We start from the raw sequence: 19403 nt of genomic DNA, 5'->3' as shown, positions 1-19403 counted from the left end.
GCATTCCTTTAATTTTTTCATCTGATTTCTAACCTCTATTTTTTTTTCCTTTTTCTTCTGCCACATGTAGTTTATCTAGAAAAGGAGGCAGCAGCCTTTGAAGGCTGGTTGCTTTAAACATCCTGGAGTCCCTGTGATCACAGTCTGCCCCGCCCAGGGTGATTTGTCCAGGTTGGTGGTTCCGATCTGTTACTAACCCAAACTGATTCCTCAGGGAGCCATTCACTTGTGCCTCCGGAGGGCCTTTCCTTGCCAAACATTCCTTTTCAGGGAGAGGACATTTTCATCCCCTGTAAACAATCCCCAGCCTCCACAGGGCGGGCAAGGGTGCCTGCCTCTCTCCCGCTCTCCACACAGTCCTGAGCTGATTCCAACCACAGAGGCGTCAGTCTGCTCTATAAATGCCTTTGTGAAACCTGAGAGCCCCCGCTCTGACTCCAAAAGAGAGCAAAGATCTTGGAGGGGTTACAGTTTCCCTCCTCCCTAAAAGATCTGCTTGTGTTGGCAGCAGAAGAGTATGTTTTTGCAAACAGGCTCTTCCCTTTCTTATGTGAATTCAGTTTAGAAAGAACTGCCAGGCTCCTTCTCAGTGGGAGAGACAGGATCACTTCCCTTGCAAGTAGACACAGGAGAGGAAAGACATGCGGGGTGGGGGTGGGAGGTGTATGTTAAAAGGGTCTGAGCCTCTCTCTCAGCCAGTCATATCAGCCCTCAACCCTGGGATGGAGGCAGAAGCATCACAGGGGCTTCAGCTATGATCGCTGTGGATTTTAAAATAGGAGTGGGGGAAGAAGTTGGGAAGGAAGGAAAGAAAACAAGAGAAAGAGGAGGAAAGAAAGAAAAAGGAAACTTTAACTCCTTGGCCTTCAGCACAGCCTAGATGTGGCACATTGTGGAATTCCCCACCACCCTGGTACCTCCTCCTCCATTGACTTCCTGGGCATTTTCCTTTATTCACATTTTAGTCATTTCTTCATATCGTATATGTTTCCCTAACCCTGGAATTAGGAAATGAGGTAATAAGTCATCAACTGGCAGAATCTTAGAAAACTCTTCTTTTTAAAACAATATATAATTTTAATGTCATTAAAGGAGATAAAATGAAGAAGTCAGCCCTGGCCTTATTGTAAGACTCTCAGTTTCCCCACTTGCATCACAATGTAAAGTGAGGTTTCTCTGTGGCTCAGGCTTCCCCTGAATACATGGGGTGGCTGAGGCAGGGGGTATGCTAACCAATGTCCACATTTTTATACTCTCATCAGAAACATCTCTATGCCACTTCCAGTCCAATGGTGGCAGGTGGGGAGAAAGCAGGTCACGGGGAAGCCACTCTGGCTAAATGAATTTTCCTAGCCTTCTGCCCAACTGGCTGCACCAAAAACAGATTCAGCTGAGAGAGCACTGCCTGCAGCCGCCCCACTCTGCACTGTTGCTGTGGCTCTGGGGCGCCTCTCAAAACTGCTGACAGTAGGGCCATTTGCCATGGCCAACTGCCTCTGACCCCAAGCTGGGGCTATCTTCTTTGTTGTTTTTCATTAAATACACATTTGTTGAGCACTCTAGGGGTTTGGTGTCCATCAGGGGAAGAAACAACCATCTCTTGCTGTGTGGAATTTATGTTCTAGGGCACCTATTTTACTAAAAAAAAATTTTTTTTTTTTGGAGACAGAGTTTCACTATGTCACCCTTGGTAGAGTGCTGTGGCATCACAACTCACAGCAACAACTCTTGGGCTCAAGCAATTATCTTGCCTCAGCCTCCCAAGTAGCTGGGACTATAGGCACCCTCCACAAAGCCCAGCTATTTCTTATTGTAGTTGCCATTGTTGTTTAGCTGGCCTGGGCTGGGTTCGAACCAAAACCACTGTGCTGGTTGTTGAAATATACTTTGAAATAGTATATAGATAGTTGAAAGAATAGCACAGTGAGCACCTGTATGCTCTCTCTTCACTGTGCTATCTTGCTTTCTTTTTCCCCTCTCTCTCTCCATACACACTTTTGTGTTGAACCATTTGAAAGCATGACACCTTATTCCTAAGTACTTGGAATGCATCTCCTAAAAATAATGACATAGTCCTACGTTACCACAGAAAACCATCATTACACAATAGAAAACTATCATAAAGTCAAGAATATGGTCTAACGTGCCATCCATATTTCTTCATTGTCTCAAAAATGTATTTCATGGTTTTTGTGTTTTAAATGACAGGATCGAACCAATGTTCATGCGCTTTAGTTTCTTTTCATCTCGAACAATCCCTCACTTCTTATCTGGTTGCTTTTCTATTCATTGATCTTTTTGAAGAGCTCAAGCTAGTTGCCTTGTTGAATGTTGTCCCATGATTGGATTCAGGTTGAACATTTGGGGCAAGAATATTGCATAAGTGATGGTGTGCACTGTATTACTTACTGCAACACTTCAGAAAATGCATAATGGCAGGTTGCCACACAGGAACAGGCTTAATAAACACATTGTTGAATGACTAAATGATATCTGTGTCTACAACCTCTTCAGGTGTCATTTGCTCCAGTGAGTGTAATTAGGCTCCAAAAGTCTGTGTTCTGAAGAACTGAATAATACCTGGTTATGTAAGGAGTTTTGAACCATGGAGGGAGGTAGTTCAATTCACATAAGATTTCAATAGCAAGAACTTTGCCTTCCAGCTTTTTCTCCCCGGACTAGCACAAGTCATTGTAAAAAAGTGCATAGTAAATGCTTTTGGTGATGGTTGTTCCTCAAGGTAGAATGAGACAAACAGAGTAAACTGAGATCCAGGTAAACCCAAAAACTGTGTTTCAGTAAGATTTTAAGCATCAGGATATTGACAAAGGGAGTTTTAGCCTTTAACGTAGGAGGGTTCTACCCTCCTGAGCTTGGCTTTTTCTTATGACTGGGGAGTGGTTTCAGTGACCCCTCAGTGTTCTACCGGCCCTACATTTCTCAGATTCCCAAGGAATTCACAGTTAAGATGTCTCGCAGCATTTTCTTTTTTTATTCGGAAACTCCAAACTGCACTAAGAAAATAAATGAAGTCAGAAATTGCATTTTAAAAATAATTCTCTTCTGCTTTAATAAATGGCTAAAAAAGGTTAAATGGATTTTTTTTCTATGCTTGCAGCCACAGAAGCACTTATCTCTCACCCCAAGTGGATGCCCTATGTAATTGGGTGTGAAGTAATTCCAAAGTTGCATCAAAATCTTTTCAGAGGGTTGCTATGACAATTGAACTTCTTTAAAAAAAAACAATTTAATGCAAACTCTCCATCATCCCACCATCCATTGAGTGAAATTTCATCTCATGAAGTAAATTTGGCTTTTCAGAAAACTGGGGGGTGGGGGGGGAGGAGTCATTACGCATTCACATTTTAACTGATTCTCTGCCCACATCCATCCTTCTTGAAGTCGTACAAGACAGTCAGGTCATCCTTATAACAGACTCAGAATGTTGATGTTAAAGGCTCTGCCTTACTAATATGCTGGGAATTACTGTAGGAGGCCTACCTACACAAGAACCCATTGTTAGGGGAAATAAGAATTTAATAGAAAGTCACTGACAGCCCTTCCCCACCACTTACCACTACCTTTTCTTGGGCAGGGATTCTCAGAGAGGGAAGGAGGAGGGTGGAGGCCTTATCAAAGTCTCTAAGGTCTTGGGAAGTTTGGAACCACACATTCAGAATTGCCATTGCTTTGATCTCCTTTTGGATCCAAGTTGACTGTGAAATTTCTATTCATGTTAACAGAAGGTGAGAGATTTTTATGTTTATCAAATGGGGGCATGGCTTGGAATACTCTGTGCTGGCGAAAGGTTTATGGACTGTTTCCTATTTTAGAGGCACTGCAGAATCAACTTTGCTGTTTGCATGTGATGCTGAAGTTAGGAATGTTTATATCCCCTGCTTTAATTTGGTGATTTTGAAACCATGATATGTTAGGGTGCTAGAAATCATTTTGTTCAAAGCTCTCCTTTTATGCAGGAGTTGGGATAGTAAAAGGTGAGAGGACTTCCTCAAGTGGACACAGGGCACAGGGTTAGAGGCAAGGATCCCAATTCCTTATTCCATGCCTTTTTTTTTTCTTATTTTGAGATAGAGTCTCACTTTGTCACCCTGGGTAAAATGCTGTGGCATCACAGCTCACAGCAACCTCAAACTCTTGGGCTCAAGCGATTCTCTCGCCTCAGCCATGCCTTATGGTACCTCTCTCGGCAAATGCAACCTTGCCTCACCCTTCTTGGCCTCACAGCGAAAGAAGCTTGTTATATTGTCTGCTGTTTTCCTTAAATACTTACTCCATGAAGGCAGAAGCATCTGTCTCTTTGTGAGCATTAACAATATGTTATCTCAGTTCTATAAAGTACCTGACACACAGTAGAATCAATAAATCTTAATGAGTAAATGTTATGTCTGTGTGTTTCCCATGGTCCTGGCATAGGCAGAGTCTTTAACAATCGAAATACTGAGACCAGGTTAAAGAGCTTGACTGTCTACACAACTTCCGTGTATCTTTCCTATGGAAAAGACATACTCTGTAAAATAATTTAAGGAGGTTTATTCTGAGTCAAATTTGAGGACCATGACAGTGAGCCACGCCCCCCTAAATTTGAGCAAGTGGACTTGTCCTGGTGGCATTACAGTTTGGATTTATACATTTTAGGAAGGTAGGAATTACAGGCGAGATCATAAATCAGTACGTGGAAAACAAACATTGGTTTGGCCCCAAAAGGTGGGACATTTGAGGGAGGGACACAGATTACAGGTGGGTGTAAAGATTCTCTAGCTGACAATTGGCTGAAAGAGTTAGGCTTTGTCTAAAAAAGTGAAAAGAAAAGCTTAAGATAAAGGGTCTGTTAATTACAGACAGACAAGAGGTTTGTTATATACCTTGAGGACTTGCAGGTAAGTCTTGTATAGCCTCAGGCCTCTTGATGAGTCACAGAGGATGTCTCTAAGAAGGGGAGGGGGTATGTTGAGGCATGTTTGGTCTCCTTAGTTATGGCCAGCAACTCAGTTTTAGGGATCCCCTTGGCCAAGAGGGGGTCTAGTCAGTTGCTGAGGAGGGAGCCTGAAGATTTTATTTTAGTTTACAATTGTAGTATTCTTAATGTGGGGTGGAAATCAGAGTCATCTGGAATTTTTTTTTTTTTTTTTGAATACCAGTTCCTAGACCAGAGAGCTGAGAGCTGGATTTCATTTACCTGGGGTGAAGGTCGGATGTCAGCAAATTTTAAAAGCTTCACTAACGGCTCAGCGCCGTGGCTCAAGCGGCTAAGGCGCCAGCCACATATACCTGAGCTGGTGGGTTCGAATCCAGCCTGCTGCAACCAAAAAAATAGCTGGGCGTTGTGGTGGGCACCTGTAGTCCTAGCTACTTGGGAGGCAGAGGCAGGAGAATCACTTGAGCCCAGGAATTGGAGGTTGCTGTGAGCAGTGATGCCACGTACTCTACACAGGGTGACAGCTTGAGGTTCTGTCTCAAAAAAAAAAAAAAAAAAAGCTTCACTAACAATTCTAAGATGTACTCAGCCCTGAGAACCGCTGCTCTAGGTTAGTTCACACCTGAGCAGCCCTAAGGAGAAGAGTACATTTGTCGGGGACAGTTAGCATTTGAAAGAGACAAACAGCTGTTCCCACTTCCTGGCAACCACGAATGCTTTGACTGTCTTTACCTCTCGTTAGTGCTTAAAGGATTATTTGTTAATTAGCATTAGAAATGTTGCAAATTATTTCTCATTGATAGGAAAATTGATGTGCTTGGCTCTGCTAGGTCTCAGATAAAAATATTTAGCCCCACTGTGTGTCAGGCACGCTTCTATGCCCTTTGGAGTCCTAGCTCTATTAACACTGTAGGTGCTCTAGAACTCCACCAGATCTTGTGTCTGGCCACACAGGGAGGGTTCTGTAGTCTAAGAAGATTAGGAAATTCGCTGAAATCTGCTGGTAGAATGTGGTTTCATTTGCCTTCTTAGGCCTGTCAAAGGGCCTAAATGACCAGAAGGCTGGGATTCTTGAGTTTACAGAATAGTCTGTGTAGCTGTTTGTGCCTTTTGGCTTACCTGGGCTTCTATGTGTGGCAGACTTTGTACTGAGACACATTACTTTCTGTCACAAGGCACCTGGTGTACGCTGTCGGGGTGAGACAGCCTTCCCCCACCTCTAACGTCAGGAGGCTGCTGAAACCTCCGAAGAGGAATCTTCGGTGAGTGGTACAATTGTCTTAGGACGGTTTGTGTGCATGTTCTATCCAGAGCTCTGGGAAAGAACACTTTGGTTTTGACTCTGTTCTTTGAGAGGAGGTGAAGATAGATGCTATAAGCCTGCTCAAAGTGTCTCCAGTACTTTTTTCCTTTTTAGGTACAGGTAATTTCAGTCCAGGTTGGCAGAGGAGGGAGGAACACCTCAAACCTGTTCACGTCACTGTTAAGACCTCCCTTTGGCATTTTCTAGTGTGTAACTGAGTCATGGCATGGCCTCTGGGATGCCTAGATTCCCGGTCAGCCTAAGTTATCCACTTCTCTAGGCCAAGGAAGGTGAGTAGCGGCTGGGACTGGGCAGGCTATTTATTAAGGGGGATGGCAAATGGCAATTATATGTACAACAGTGGGATGAGGAGGCTTCTAAGGCAGAATCTGGCTACAGTCCTTGGAGCTCTTCCTTTTAAGTATCAGGGTGGGTGTTCTAAGGAGCATTAATAACAATAAAATTTTATGTGCCTTAAAATGCCTTTGATTGTAGCAAGTACAAGCAACCGTTCTGAAAAACAGCCTAAATGCTCACAAACCAGAAAGTATTTAAAGAAGAGATGGTATGTCCATATGTGGAAATCCATGCAGCTGTTTAAAATAATGAGATAGATTTGTTTGAGCTGACAGAGATGATCTCTAAGACATGTTACTGAGTGGGGGCGGGGGGGAATCAAGTATCAAATTAACACTCTGTAAGACCTCAACTAAGCAACATGCTCTGTGCCATTTTAATGTTTAACAATAATGTGTATATTGCTTATGCAGTTAAAATGTACGAAAAATGAAAAGTCTGGGCAGAAGTAGAAATCTTAAAATTTCAGACTTTATAAAGAAAGGCCAAATTGTCCTTGAAGCTGAGCTATGGCACATGAACCTGCTGGTGTCTGGGTTCTTGAATGGCTGCAGAAATTGCTTTATGTCCCCCTTCTTATTTTTTCCAGCTATAAACAGGATTATAATTTTGGTCACATGTCTTATCCATCGAAATGCATAAATCCTGAGGAAAGTGGGGAGAGGCTCATGAGGTAACTAACAGGGACAGAGTTCAGCGATCATTCTTCATTCTGGTCATAGACGATTGATACCAGCTTGTTTAACGTTTGCTGCGCCAAGTAGGACCTTTGTTGTTTTCCTTCATCTTCATCTTAGGAAGGAAAGGTTTATGTCCAGTATGAAACTAAGATAAAGCCAAAAATGGAAATAGTAGAATTTTATCCCACCAGGTGAAATTTTATGGGAAGGATCCTTAAAAACAAATGACAAAAAACTATCCTCCACTTGAGTTTTGTTCTAAATTTTGATGAATAAGGATGATTTGAAAATTCAATTTTGTTTTATGTGTTGTTAAGGAGCTAAGCGTAGCCAGAATCTCTTTTTTCCCCTCTATTTTTAATCCTTTATTTATTTAATTACTTACTTATTCTTTAATGATTGGGATTCACTGAGGGTACAAAGAATTCGTTTCCAATGATTGTATTTGTTAGGTAAAGACCCTCTTATAATTGTGTCCCACCCCAGAATCTCTTTTTGAAAAGCAGATCTTCTTGTGTTTTGTTACAGCAAATTGGACCTCCAACCTCAAAATGCACACATCCACCCAGCTCACGCCTTACAAGTTCTGCTCATTCCATCAACCTTTCTTCAAGTGTCATCCTGTGCAAAGTTTTATCACTTTCTGGGGTCTCTCATATAGAATCAGCCAGGTTTGAGGGGATAATTAATGACCAGAGGAAAGAAAGGGCTTGATAAGCCTCCTTACCCACTGTCACTTGCATTCTCTGAGGTGATTTGAACCCTGAAGAGCCTTTTAATAAGTTTTTGTTGCATCCTGAGTGGGTCTAGGTGAGACCTGACCCAAAAAGTCTGCTCTGGGCTCAATAACAATGCAAGGTTCAAAATACTGTGAAAATTACCAAAATGTGACACAGGAGAGATAGGAAGTGAGCACATGCTATTGAAAAAATGGTGTCGGGGTCAGGCGCAGTGGTTCATGCCTGTAATCCTAGCATTCTGGAAGGCCGAGATGGGTGGATTGTTTGAGCTCAAGAGTTCAAGACCAGCCTGAGCAAGAGCAAGACCCCATCTCTACTAAAAATAGAAAACACTGGCAGAGCATGGTGGTACACTCCTGTACTCCCAGCTACTCAGGAGGCTGAGGCAAGAGGATCACTCAAACCCAAGGGTTTGAGGTTGCTGTGAGCTATGACGCCAGAGCACTCTACTCAGGGCTACAGAGTAAGACTCTGTTTCAAAAAAAAAAAAAAAGTTTCTTTAACAACTACCTTTGGATCAGGCCTGGAAAGGGTGGAAAAGCTCCCATGGCCACTTCTCACTTAGACAAAGAGACCAAAGAAAATAAAGATAGCTATGTTCACCTCAAAGAAGAAACCAGACAGAAAGGAAAAACAGAACATATGATGCAGGTGGGACTGGGAGATTCCCTCTTTGTCAGTGTTTTGGCTTTGGGGAGGGGTCAATGTCTCATTCTGAAAGTTCCAGAAACACCACCCACCAGCTGATCATTTCAAGGGCAGAAGATGAGGATAGCAGCCATGTTTGTTGACTGGGTAAGGTTGAAGACAGGGAGGTACAGAAAGAGCAAATACCAACATCCTAATTAATACTCCCCTTCATTAATACCCCCCATTTTTCTTTCTTTTACTGAAAAATATATATATAAAGTTTTAAATGGCTTGCAGGTTGTAACCTCAGTTTCTCCCGAACATAGACAGACCTAAATATTTTTACATAATTTAACACCTCAGAGATGAGAATCCAAAACAGATGTCAAACTGAAACCCTTCCCAGCAAAGCTCGTTACCCCTCTGGCAATGGTTTTCAGATCTCCCTGCATCAGAATCATCTGGGTGCTTTGGAAAGTCCAGGTGATTCCTAGCAGTCACCATAAACTGACTCAGATCCCCTGGAGTGGGGCCTAGGGATCTGCGTTTTGGACAAAATCCCACAGGTGATTCTCGCTCCCACAGCATTTGACATCTTTGGCTGATGACCTAATCGGGGTCATGTGATTAATAACTGGTCTCACATAAACTCTCTCTTGACCACTCTGGTCCATTTTGAAGAAAAAGCGTTCCAGTTGGTGTGCTGTTTTAAAGCACACTAAGCACGTCATGTGCTAATTAGGGATAGTGACACCATTAAACAAAAGTGCATTACTGAGTGCTTTCAATTTCTTATAATGATGGTAGGTGGCTTGTCATGGGGCCTTTTTAGCCCCAGACATCACCCCAGAGAATTCCAAACAGATATAGACAAGTGCCCGTAGGGCTCCAATCCTTTCCTCTGGGGCTGTTTACCCACCGGAATAGGATGTCCTGAGGCAAACTGCCCCCAAGTAAAGTGTTGATAAGTCTGGTTATCAGAAAGATATTACTGGCAGTGTGATAGCAGGGCATTTTCTTGATATGTTAGTCATATGAAAGCTGACAAAGAAGGGAAAAGGGCAACGATGTGGTGCAATATCAACAGACAGCTGTCCCCTGCCTTCTCGATAAATAGGATGGCTTGCATTGCTGAGCGGTGTGATCACTGCCAGAGGAATGGCCCTCTCACATTTCTTCCTGAATCACATATTCAGTGGGGTTAGCTTGTCATCCCCTCCCTCTTGGGCTTCCCAGACACTGAGTCTGGAATGAAAATTCACCTGCCTCTGAGTTGGCTGCTGGTGGGGGGAGGGGTGTTACTTGGGTTCCCAGGTTGGAAGATTATCTCACCCAGCCCAAGCTATATAAACCAACCTGTGTGCAGGGCCCCGGCAGGGCCGCCTCCAGAGGTTCCTTCTCCAGGAGAAAAACATACAGACACCCTTTAGCCAACATGATGATGCTGAACGTGGAAGAGCTGGTATGTAAGACCTATGATTTTTCCACCATGAAAACTGGTTTCATCTTTGTTTTTTATTTGAAAATTGAAGTGCCCCTTTCTTTCAGGCATAATGCAAAGAAATTCCAAAAACATCACGTATTGAAGAAGGTTGGTTTATGTAATGAAATAAATGAAATTGGAAAAAGTGGAGCTTCCAGTAATGAATTCTCTGCATCTTTCCTATTTCTTACCTTCTGCTTTGGTTTTATTACTATAGTGTGGAATCCCAGGGAGTTACCAAAATGCCTCAGGGAAGAAGTTTCAGTACTAAGAATATGTCTGGAAACTTGACAACTGAGGACTTAGAGTCATCAAGAACACCTAAAATGAAGGAATTTTAAATAATCAAAGGAAGTTTGTGATTTGCCTAGGAGAGATGTGATTAAGCAGATTAAAAGTAGATTTAAATATGTCAACCTAACCTAAGCCTTGATTCAACCACATGAAGGTGAATCTGAGATATCTGTGGCTGTCAGGCCCCCACAGCCTGAGATCTGAGAGTGACTGTGAGGAGGCGGCTGCCCCCGGGGAGCAAGGACCAAAGCGTCCTGCAGCATCTTCTGTGAACCACCCCAGCACCCACCTGTTGCACCTGACGCTGCCACCTTCTCCCCGGTAGGTCACAGGGAAGAAGAACAGCAATGGAGAGGCAGGGGAATTCCTTCCTGAGGATTTCAGAGATGGAGAGTATGAAGCCGCTGTTACTTTAGAGAAGCAAGAGGATCTGAAGACACTTCCGGCCCACCCTGTGACCTTGGGGGAGCAGCAGTGGGAAAGGGAGAAACAACGAGAGGCGGAGGTGAGAACTTTCTGTGGGATCCACCAGGGAGAGGCTGGGGCTGGGATGGGGGCTGGAGGTGCCAGGGAGGAAGGGAAGAGAGAAACAAAGGCAAGCTTTCCAAAGATGCATCTTTACCAAATTCTAACCCCAAAAGAACCAGGTTATATGGAGCAGGTTTTGGAGAATAATTCTTTTATAAGAACTTACCTCTGGACTCTGAATCAATGATTTAATGTGTTATAACTATGTCTTGATTGAAAGATGCAGTTGGAGAGATAAATGGGTCCAGTGAATTTCCAATGCGAGACACCATGTAGCTAATCCCAAGCAAGGGAGAACTCTTTCTCAAGAACATGGTTTGTGGTCCATGGATCACTGTTTGACTGTGTTTGCTATCTGTGTGGACACAGTCTGTGTTTCTGGATGAATTTTCCTTATTTACTGACATAGATGAAATGTACAGGAGTTAGCTGTACTCCCTGGATTTTAGAGGTCCTGGACCTCTATTTTAGAGGTCCCGCTTAGTGGGATACTTGAAAGGGAATGACATTGATATTTCAGAGCTTAATATTTATTACATTCTTTGGGATTAAAAAAAGCTTTAATTTTTAAGCATGATAAAAATATCCTGAAATGTGGGGCTTGTTTATGGCATTAATTATAAAGTCCTCACTTAGAGACTAGATCGTGTGTCCAATTAGTCAAGGGCTGATTCTACAAGCAAGAGAAGATGAAGGCAATTAGCTGAGAATTAGACTCTGAAATAACAGCTCGAATAAGAAATCATTAAATTGATGGCAAAGATTAATTTTTAATTTTTTTTGTTCAAAGTGTTCACATACTTATTTCTATCCTTACAGATTTTATTTAGATACCACCAGAGTGCTTGTCAGTTAGAACTCACCATATTTTTGAAATATGAATTTCTTTTTCAGCTCAAAAAGAAAAAACTAGAACAAAGATCAAAGCTGGACAATTTAGAAGACCTTGAAATAATCATTCAGCTGAAGAAAAGGAAAAAGTACAAGAAAACGAAAGTTCCAGTTATGAAGGAACCAGAACCTGAAATCGTTGTAAGGGCTGTTTGGTTTTTATAGTGATGTACATCCAGCATCGTGCTGTGGGGAACAAGTGTCTATGGAGGGTTCGATTGAATGTTGGCAAGCTCACAGCAACTCTCTTCTTTTTTGGCTTTAGACAGAACCTGTGGATGTGCCTATGTTTCTGAAGGCTGCTCTGGAGAATAAACTGCCAGTAGTAGAAAAATTCTTGTCAGACAAGAACAATCCAGATGTTTGTGATGAGGTAAGTGCTCATACAAAGCACTGCAAAATCCAGCTCATTAATTTTATGTGTTTATGCTTTACTGCAGCCTTGTTAAGACGATGCCAAATTCTTTCCACCTGAAACAGTTTCTCCAGTTATTGCCACATGTGCCAGTAGCAGAATAGTACAGTGGTCCAAAAAAATAAATCAGTAAGTTCTGAGTTAGTGCTACAGATTGTATCATTTTTTGCATTCATATACATCTGGCTAATCTTTCAATTTATCTTTAACTTCTTAGATCCCTGGGATAGGACTTTTATTTATTCGTTTTTTGAGACACAGTCTCACTCTGTTGCTCAGGCTAGAGTGCGTGGCATCAGCCTGGCTCACAGCAAACTTAAACTCCTGGGTTCAAGTGATCCTCCAGCGTTAGACTCCAGAGTAGCTGGGACTCCAGGTGCCCACCACAATGCCTGACTAATTTTTCTGTTTTCAGTAAAAACAGGGTCCTGCTCTTGCTTAGACTGGTCTGGAGCTTCTGAGTTAAAGTGATCCTCTCACCTTGGCCTTCCAGATTGCTTAGATTATAGACATGAGCCACTGTGCCTGGCTGGAATAAGACTTTTAATAAAGGACCATAAAGTCATCTTTGGAGAACTATTAACATCATCTTTGACTGGACTCAAGAGCATCAGTACTAGACAGGGAATCTGGAGACTGGAGTTTAAGTACCAGCAAGTACCAGCTCTACCACTACTTGGCTATTTGTTTTTTAGCAGCTAATTTTCTTTTTCTAGGCCTCAGTTTCCTTGCATGTAAACAAAGGGCATTGAATGAAATAATGCCTAAAGTTGTTCTAGTTCTTACAGCCTATTACACTATTTGTACAACTGTTCATAGGAAGACAATTGATCAGAAACACTAATACTTTTGTATTCTTCCTCCCATGAATTGAAGGGGATTACTTCTGAAGTTATACTAAGAATCAGTCTTTCATTTTCTTAAAAATAAACTGAAAGTTGGGCACAGTGCAACACATCTGTAGTCTTAACTACCCAGGAGGCTGAGGTCAGAAGATCACTTGAGCCTAAGAGTTTGAGTCTAGCCTGGGTAACATAGACCCAGTCTCTAAAAAACAAAATACATACACATATATATGTCTATGTGTGTATGTGTGCATATATATATATATAATAGTTTTTGATCTTCAACCTAGCAACAGTCTCAGGTGGAAGAAAACTCTCTGATCTGCCTGGCAAATGCTATATGAACAAGGAAAGTATAAAATACAAGCAAAGGAGATGTTAACATTTAGGTATTTTTGAGCCTTTACATTCATGTTCCTTAATATAGACATTTGAGCACTTAGAGATGTATGAAATCTTAGTCAGAGGATAATTGTTATAATTCTGCAATTTTACTGAACTTTGACATTTCTAATTCATAAAGAAGCCCTGGCATTTCTATCAATGAGGTCATTAGAGTCTCCAGCTTAATACCTCTTAAAAGGATTTATGTACATTTTTATATGCATTGCTATCCCTTATTTTAATCTCTACTCTGACAGTATAAGCGGACAGCTCTTCACAGAGCATGCCTGGAAGGACATTTGGCAATTGTGGAGAAGTTAATAGAAGCTGGAGCCCAGATTGAATTCCGTGATATGGTAAATATATTCCTTTGCTTGGCAACAAGCCAAACTAAGTAGACTCCATGAAGCTCAAGAAAACCTCCAATGAAAAACTGAGCTGATTGGATTGAAGATTGATCTGAGAGAGTGAGGCAAAAGCTGATTTCTCCCTACAAAGGAGAAGTTGGGAGATGAGACTAGGTCATGTAGAAAGTATTTTCCATACATACTGAAAAGAAGGAAGTGAAAGCCGCTGAACAGAATTCAATATCCTCATCAGAGACTTGGGTCATTCATTACCAAGTCAATAGCATTACTGAGAAGTTAATGCAGTCAACACTTGCCATTCCATCACTCTGTTCCCATTGTACACGGCAGCCTGCTCATGGCCCCTTGGCTGCCAGCAATGTCTAAGAATTTTCTAGCTACACACTACATATGATAGATGCCAATCGCCATCGATGAGATTTGGGGCTAGGCTGCATATGAAATAAATTGCATCTATGGAAAATAGCAGCTATTCAGATCTTAATCATTCAACCACTGTGATTTCCACACAGCCCAGTATACAGCATAATTTATGAACTGAAGATTGAGCTGGGAAAAGGCTTTATGTATTTAAATGCAGCTCAATTTGACGTTATAGCAAAGTTGAGGGGATATCAAAGAAATCAAAGGGCTTGGCCAAAATTGAATCCAAAAAACAAACACATTGAAAAACAGTAAAGGAACAAAAATAAAGTTTGCACAGAAAGATTGTAAAATTCATGAGTGTGAGATTTGAAAGAAGGTCAGGAATATGCCAAACAGCAGTGAGGGAATCTCCAGTGCAGTGCAGCACTTATGGTCATAAGTGGTGACAGCTGATGGCATAAATGAGAGCAGAGAACCAGCAAGAGCCGGAGAAAGTGCACCAGGGCCCGGAGGAGGGGTTAGGTCTAGTTTAAGAGCTGACCAGCTCTTCAGAAGAGCTGCCAGAATGTTTAGATACATATGTCTAGAACTTTTAAGTACATTTAGCAAAATTGGTTAAAAGTTCTAGGCACATGTGGGTTTGAATATATATTCTGCCACTAATTGTGTCTTCTTGGGCAAGAAACTTGAGCTTTTTGGAACTTTGTTTTTCTTACCTGCAAAATAAGCAAATAACACCTACCTCAAACATAGCTGGAAGGATCATCTAGAATGCATAGCAACACATTAGTATGGGGAAATTCTCAATAAATGGTTGTTCTTATTCTTCGAAAAATTGCATTAGATTTGTTAAGAGCCTCCTAATAATGCACACATGCACACAAATACATACATGAATGCTTATTCGTGGGCACCCACACAGACTGGGTTTAGCTGGACAGTAGGCAAGAGTATTCAACTCCAGTAGGTAGCACTGACAATCTGGTTGGGGACACCCCGGTGTTACCGCAGAACCCTGGCAACCTGGGTTCTTCTGGGCTTAGAAACCACGAGCTAATTCCCCTGATCACAGCCGCCTTGACATCATCGTGTCCTTTACCTCCCTGGTACAGCTTGAATCCACAGCCATCCACTGGGCGAGCCGAGGAGGAAACTTGGATGTTTTAAAATTATTGCTGAACAAAGGAGCAAAAATTAGCGCCCGAGATAAGGTATTTTTCCCGCCTCCCCCTCCTCCACCTCCTAATTCCACCTCTCCATGGAAGTCCATTCAGCATGCTGGCACCTGGTGGCCACTCACCCCTTTCCGTGCCTTGGGGTCCGGGACAGCCTCTGTCCCGGCTGCCAGCGAGTCAGCCGCCTTTTCCAATTTCCCAGCTGCTCAGCACCGCGCTGCACGTGGCGGTGCGGACCGGCCACTATGAGTGCGCAGAGCACCTCATCGCCTGCGAGGCCGACCTCAGCGCCAAGGACAGAGTGAGTCGCGGGCGCGCTGGGGCCTCCCGAACCTTCATCGCGTATTTCCTTGGAATCACCCCCCGAGCCAGGGTGGCCCTGTGGGACGCACTGCCTGGCCTCAGACGCACCTGTAGCCTGTTTATTCGCTTCTCTAGGAAGGAGACACCCCCTTGCATGACGCTGTGAGACTGAATCGTTACAAGATGATCCGACTCCTGATCATGTATGGCTCCGACCTCAACATCAAGAACTGTGTAAGTTCCAAAGGGGCCACCACTTGCGAGCAGGTTTTCTGATTTCCAGAAGCATTTCTTGAATACTTGAAAAGACTCCTACAATGATAGAATCCGAGGCGGGCCGGGTGGGGTTCTCTGATGGTACAGAAGCCTCTTGACTTCCCCTTCTCTTAAGAACACAGCCTTAGCAGAGACCTAGGTCACCTGGTCCGAGATGGGGGAAGCCATAGTTACTGGCTGTGCCTTCAAGTGCCAAATATTTACCGGCTGTGCCTTCAAGCGCTTTCAAGTGCCAAATATGTGCCTAAGCGTTCTTTTAAGATTTGATCTGGAAAACAGAAGATGGTTAAAATTGCTCACTTTAACAAACGCATATGTTGGGACAGTCCAATCTGCCTTGGCCATTCTTGTCTGTGCAAGACCTGGGGTAGTTAGGGATATGGACACTCACTGCTCCTGGACTGGTCAACAACGCCACAGTGGTCAGTGCAGCCGGATAAACTACAATTAATCAATATCCAGTCTGAGTAATTCAGGATGGCCCTTTCATCCTGATACCAATGTGAATATTATGACTTTTTTCCAGGCCTAGCCATGCTTTTGCCTATGTTTTTCACATAATTTCTATCCATTCCCCACTTTGGTTTGTCTGCACATCTCTCAAAATAATTTCCTATATTTAGGCCCTGAAAATTCTTGTCTAAGTACATATTAATTTAACTTCATCTGTAAGCAGATGAACATAACCAACTTTTTCTCACGATCTCGATTCTCAGGGAAACATCATCTAATGTAAGCTTGAAAATATCACCCTGAGGAATGGTTATAAATTGCAGAAGAAATAATTTTGAAGAAGCTTTTGGAGACTCGCTTTACAAAAGGGAGGGGGCAGTTATCTTATAAATGCAAACGATTTCCTCTCTTTGTGTGACTGAAACTGGGAGGAGTATTTTTATGAGTCTGTCTTGGTGACAGGAGCAAAGAATAGTGATAAATGGAGATTGCTTGGGAAGTGAAAGTGTTAACAGTAGGGTTCCTTCATGCTAGATATTGGGATTGGTCTGTATAGTAATTTCTTTAAAATGATCAGAGAAAGAGAAGATTCAGTGAGTTCTCCAAAACTGCAGAAAATATGAAGACATTTTTTTTCAGGCACTGAGAAAATACCAGCGAAGATAAATAGCATATAGATTTAGGAAGACTGTGTAAGTAGCCAGAAAATCAGGAGATAAATTTCAATAGAGAGGAATGCAAGGAATTTATGGAAGAATAGCCCAAAATATACAAATAGGGCTCATAGCTCTGAATCATCAGTTAAATCTCAGCCTAAGGGTCTTGGAACTATTAATGTCATTGACCCACTGGATTGAGATTCTCCCACCCCAAACCAATAAGCTATTGATGCCATCTTGAAGGAGATTAGAAACAACATACAATATTCTATCATTGTTCAAAACTCTGAATTTATGTCCACTGATGTGATTCCTCAAAAAAGACAATAAAGGGATGGAGAAATTTCAAAATGAAAATTACAGGGACTTTAACTCAAATACAGGCAGTCCACAAGTTACAAACATCTGACCAATGTACGAATCACATTAATGAAGGCTATAACAGGTCATAGGTAAATGTACCTGTTCCAACTTACATACAAATTAAGCTTAGGAACAAACCTGCAGGACCTATCTCATTTATAACCCAGAGACTTCCTGTACCCTCAAAGAGCAGGCAGATCATGGAAATGACTTCATCTCCTGGCTGGTGGCCCTCCCCCATCCAGTCCCTCTGTGGGAACGTGGGCACTATGTTATCAACTCTTCTGATTTTTTTTATAGGGAAAAAACTAGATTTTTTTTTCACAAATCTAATTGGGAAATCTTTTGATTTCTAAGTGTTGCCAATTAATCTAACCTTAAAAAAAAGTCTGAGCTCTGTTTGCTTCAAAACAAAACAGATCTCTGGACTGACTTGCATGTCAACATTGCCAGTTTGCTATCTCAAGGTTAAACAGATACTTCTAAATGATTAGAGATGGAAAAATTTAAGACTTTTCATATTTATAGAATAGAGAGGTTTTAATATTTTTATATATCTTGAGACATATGAAAAAGGGAAATCAAAATTTGGTCTAAAAGTATTTATTTGCACGTCACTGACATCAACTTTAAGAAAAATAAATTTCTTGGGAGAGTACAATGTAAATTTTGAGAAGTTATAAATTTCTGTTACCAAGAACAGTAAAAGTACCTTAGCAGTACCTGAGTACTTAAGCCAAGGTGTTAAAGCTCATTGACCACCAATTCTTATCAATCAAAGAACTGTTTTCCAGATTGATAGGAACTGATTCCTAACTAGGCGAGAAGGACTCCCAGAGCCCATTCCACAGGATTCTGCAGATGAATGGAGAAATATTTTGAATTTCAAAATTCCTTGAGGTGCTTTTGCTACTTAGTATCTAGAAATTGGGGATTTTACCAATACCTTGTGATTCCCTCTGGGGGCGGGAGGTGGGAATGTCAAAAGCATCCCTGTGAGAAATAGTGAAAGGTTGGTTTGAATACCAACTGCAAATCACTGACAGTGGAAACCATAAAATTTTGAAAACCTATACCAAATACCTATCCCTTACATCAGGAAACACACACAGAGAATGTGAATTTACACGTGTCTCCCACCTGGAGGTCAGTTTTCCTCCTCTCTTTTGGTTAGGCTGGGAAGACCCCAATGGATCTGGTTCTACACTGGCAGAATGGAACTAAAGCAATATTCGACAGCCTCAAAGAGAGCTCCTACAAGATCTCCCGCATAACCACATTCTAAGGGAAACGACAGACTCTTCGCTCATATTTTGAAGGCACAGCCCAAAAGAAGATCAACAAGCCATAAAGTCTAATTTCTGTTTATCAACATATTGTGAAGATAGATGTTCCTAATGAAGTTTCAAGAAAGCACTGGGTGGGCGGCGCCTGTGGCTCAGTCGGTAAGGCGCCGGCCCCATATACCGAGGGTGGCGGGTTCAAACCCAGCCCCGGCTGAACTGCAACCAAAAAATAGCCGGGCGTTGTGGCGGGCGCCTGTAGTCCCAGCTACTCGGGAGGCTGAGGCAAGAGAATCGCTTAAGCCCAGGAGTTGGAGGTTGCTGTGAGCTGTGTGAGGCCACGGCACTCTACCGAGGGCCATAAAGTGAGACTCTGTCTCTACAAAAAAAAAAAAAAAAAGAAAGCACTGGGTTATAGGTATTTAAATTTCTGTTAGTGAAACTCACTCTATTTTTATTTATTCCTGTTTATTTATTAACTTCCATGATACTGATAGTCAGACCTTCACGATCATCTATGTGGTGAACAAAGCTTAATTTGTATAACACTTTCAGAGCCTTCCCATAGATAGCTCTTGAATAGGGTGACCGAACAATGCTCTAAGAGCCTACTTGGGTGTCACCTCACTCACAGAAGACATTTCAAGATGTTTTTAAGAGACAAAGGTGAC

The 19403-nt window shown here is 42.2% G+C and overlaps 1 protein-coding gene across 1 annotated transcript; it reads left to right on the top strand.

Annotated features, from left to right (window-relative positions):
- The first annotated feature begins 9880 nt into the window (after positions 1–9880).
- ANKRD1 (ankyrin repeat domain 1) lies at positions 9881–18865 on the top strand. The gene is made up of 9 exons (XM_053583897.1): positions 9881–10108; positions 10749–10928; positions 11846–11983; positions 12108–12215; positions 13744–13842; positions 15333–15431; positions 15598–15696; positions 15834–15932; positions 18624–18865. The coding sequence occupies exons 1-9, from the start codon at positions 10082–10084 to the stop codon at positions 18732–18734; spliced, it is 960 nt and encodes a 319-aa protein (XP_053439872.1). The 5' UTR covers positions 9881–10081; the 3' UTR covers positions 18735–18865.
- The last annotated feature ends 538 nt before the right edge of the window (positions 18866–19403 follow it).

This window comes from Nycticebus coucang, chromosome 3 (assembly GCF_027406575.1).
Source record: "Nycticebus coucang isolate mNycCou1 chromosome 3, mNycCou1.pri, whole genome shotgun sequence".
Lineage (NCBI taxonomy): Eukaryota > Metazoa > Chordata > Mammalia > Primates > Lorisidae > Nycticebus > Nycticebus coucang.
This window is presented reverse-complemented; position numbering and strand designations above follow the sequence as displayed.

Excerpts from the sequence above, each read along its gene's own strand:
- ANKRD1 (XM_053583897.1), top strand. The coding sequence starts at position 10,082 with ATGATGATGCTGAACGTGGAAGAGCTG. Across the intron at positions 10,109-10,748 it reads TGCTGAACGTGGAAGAGCTG|GTCACAGGGAAGAAGAACAG; the intron begins GTATGTAAGACC and ends TCTCCCCGGTAG. Across the intron at positions 15,432-15,597 it reads AAATTAGCGCCCGAGATAAG|CTGCTCAGCACCGCGCTGCA; the intron begins GTATTTTTCCCG and ends CCAATTTCCCAG.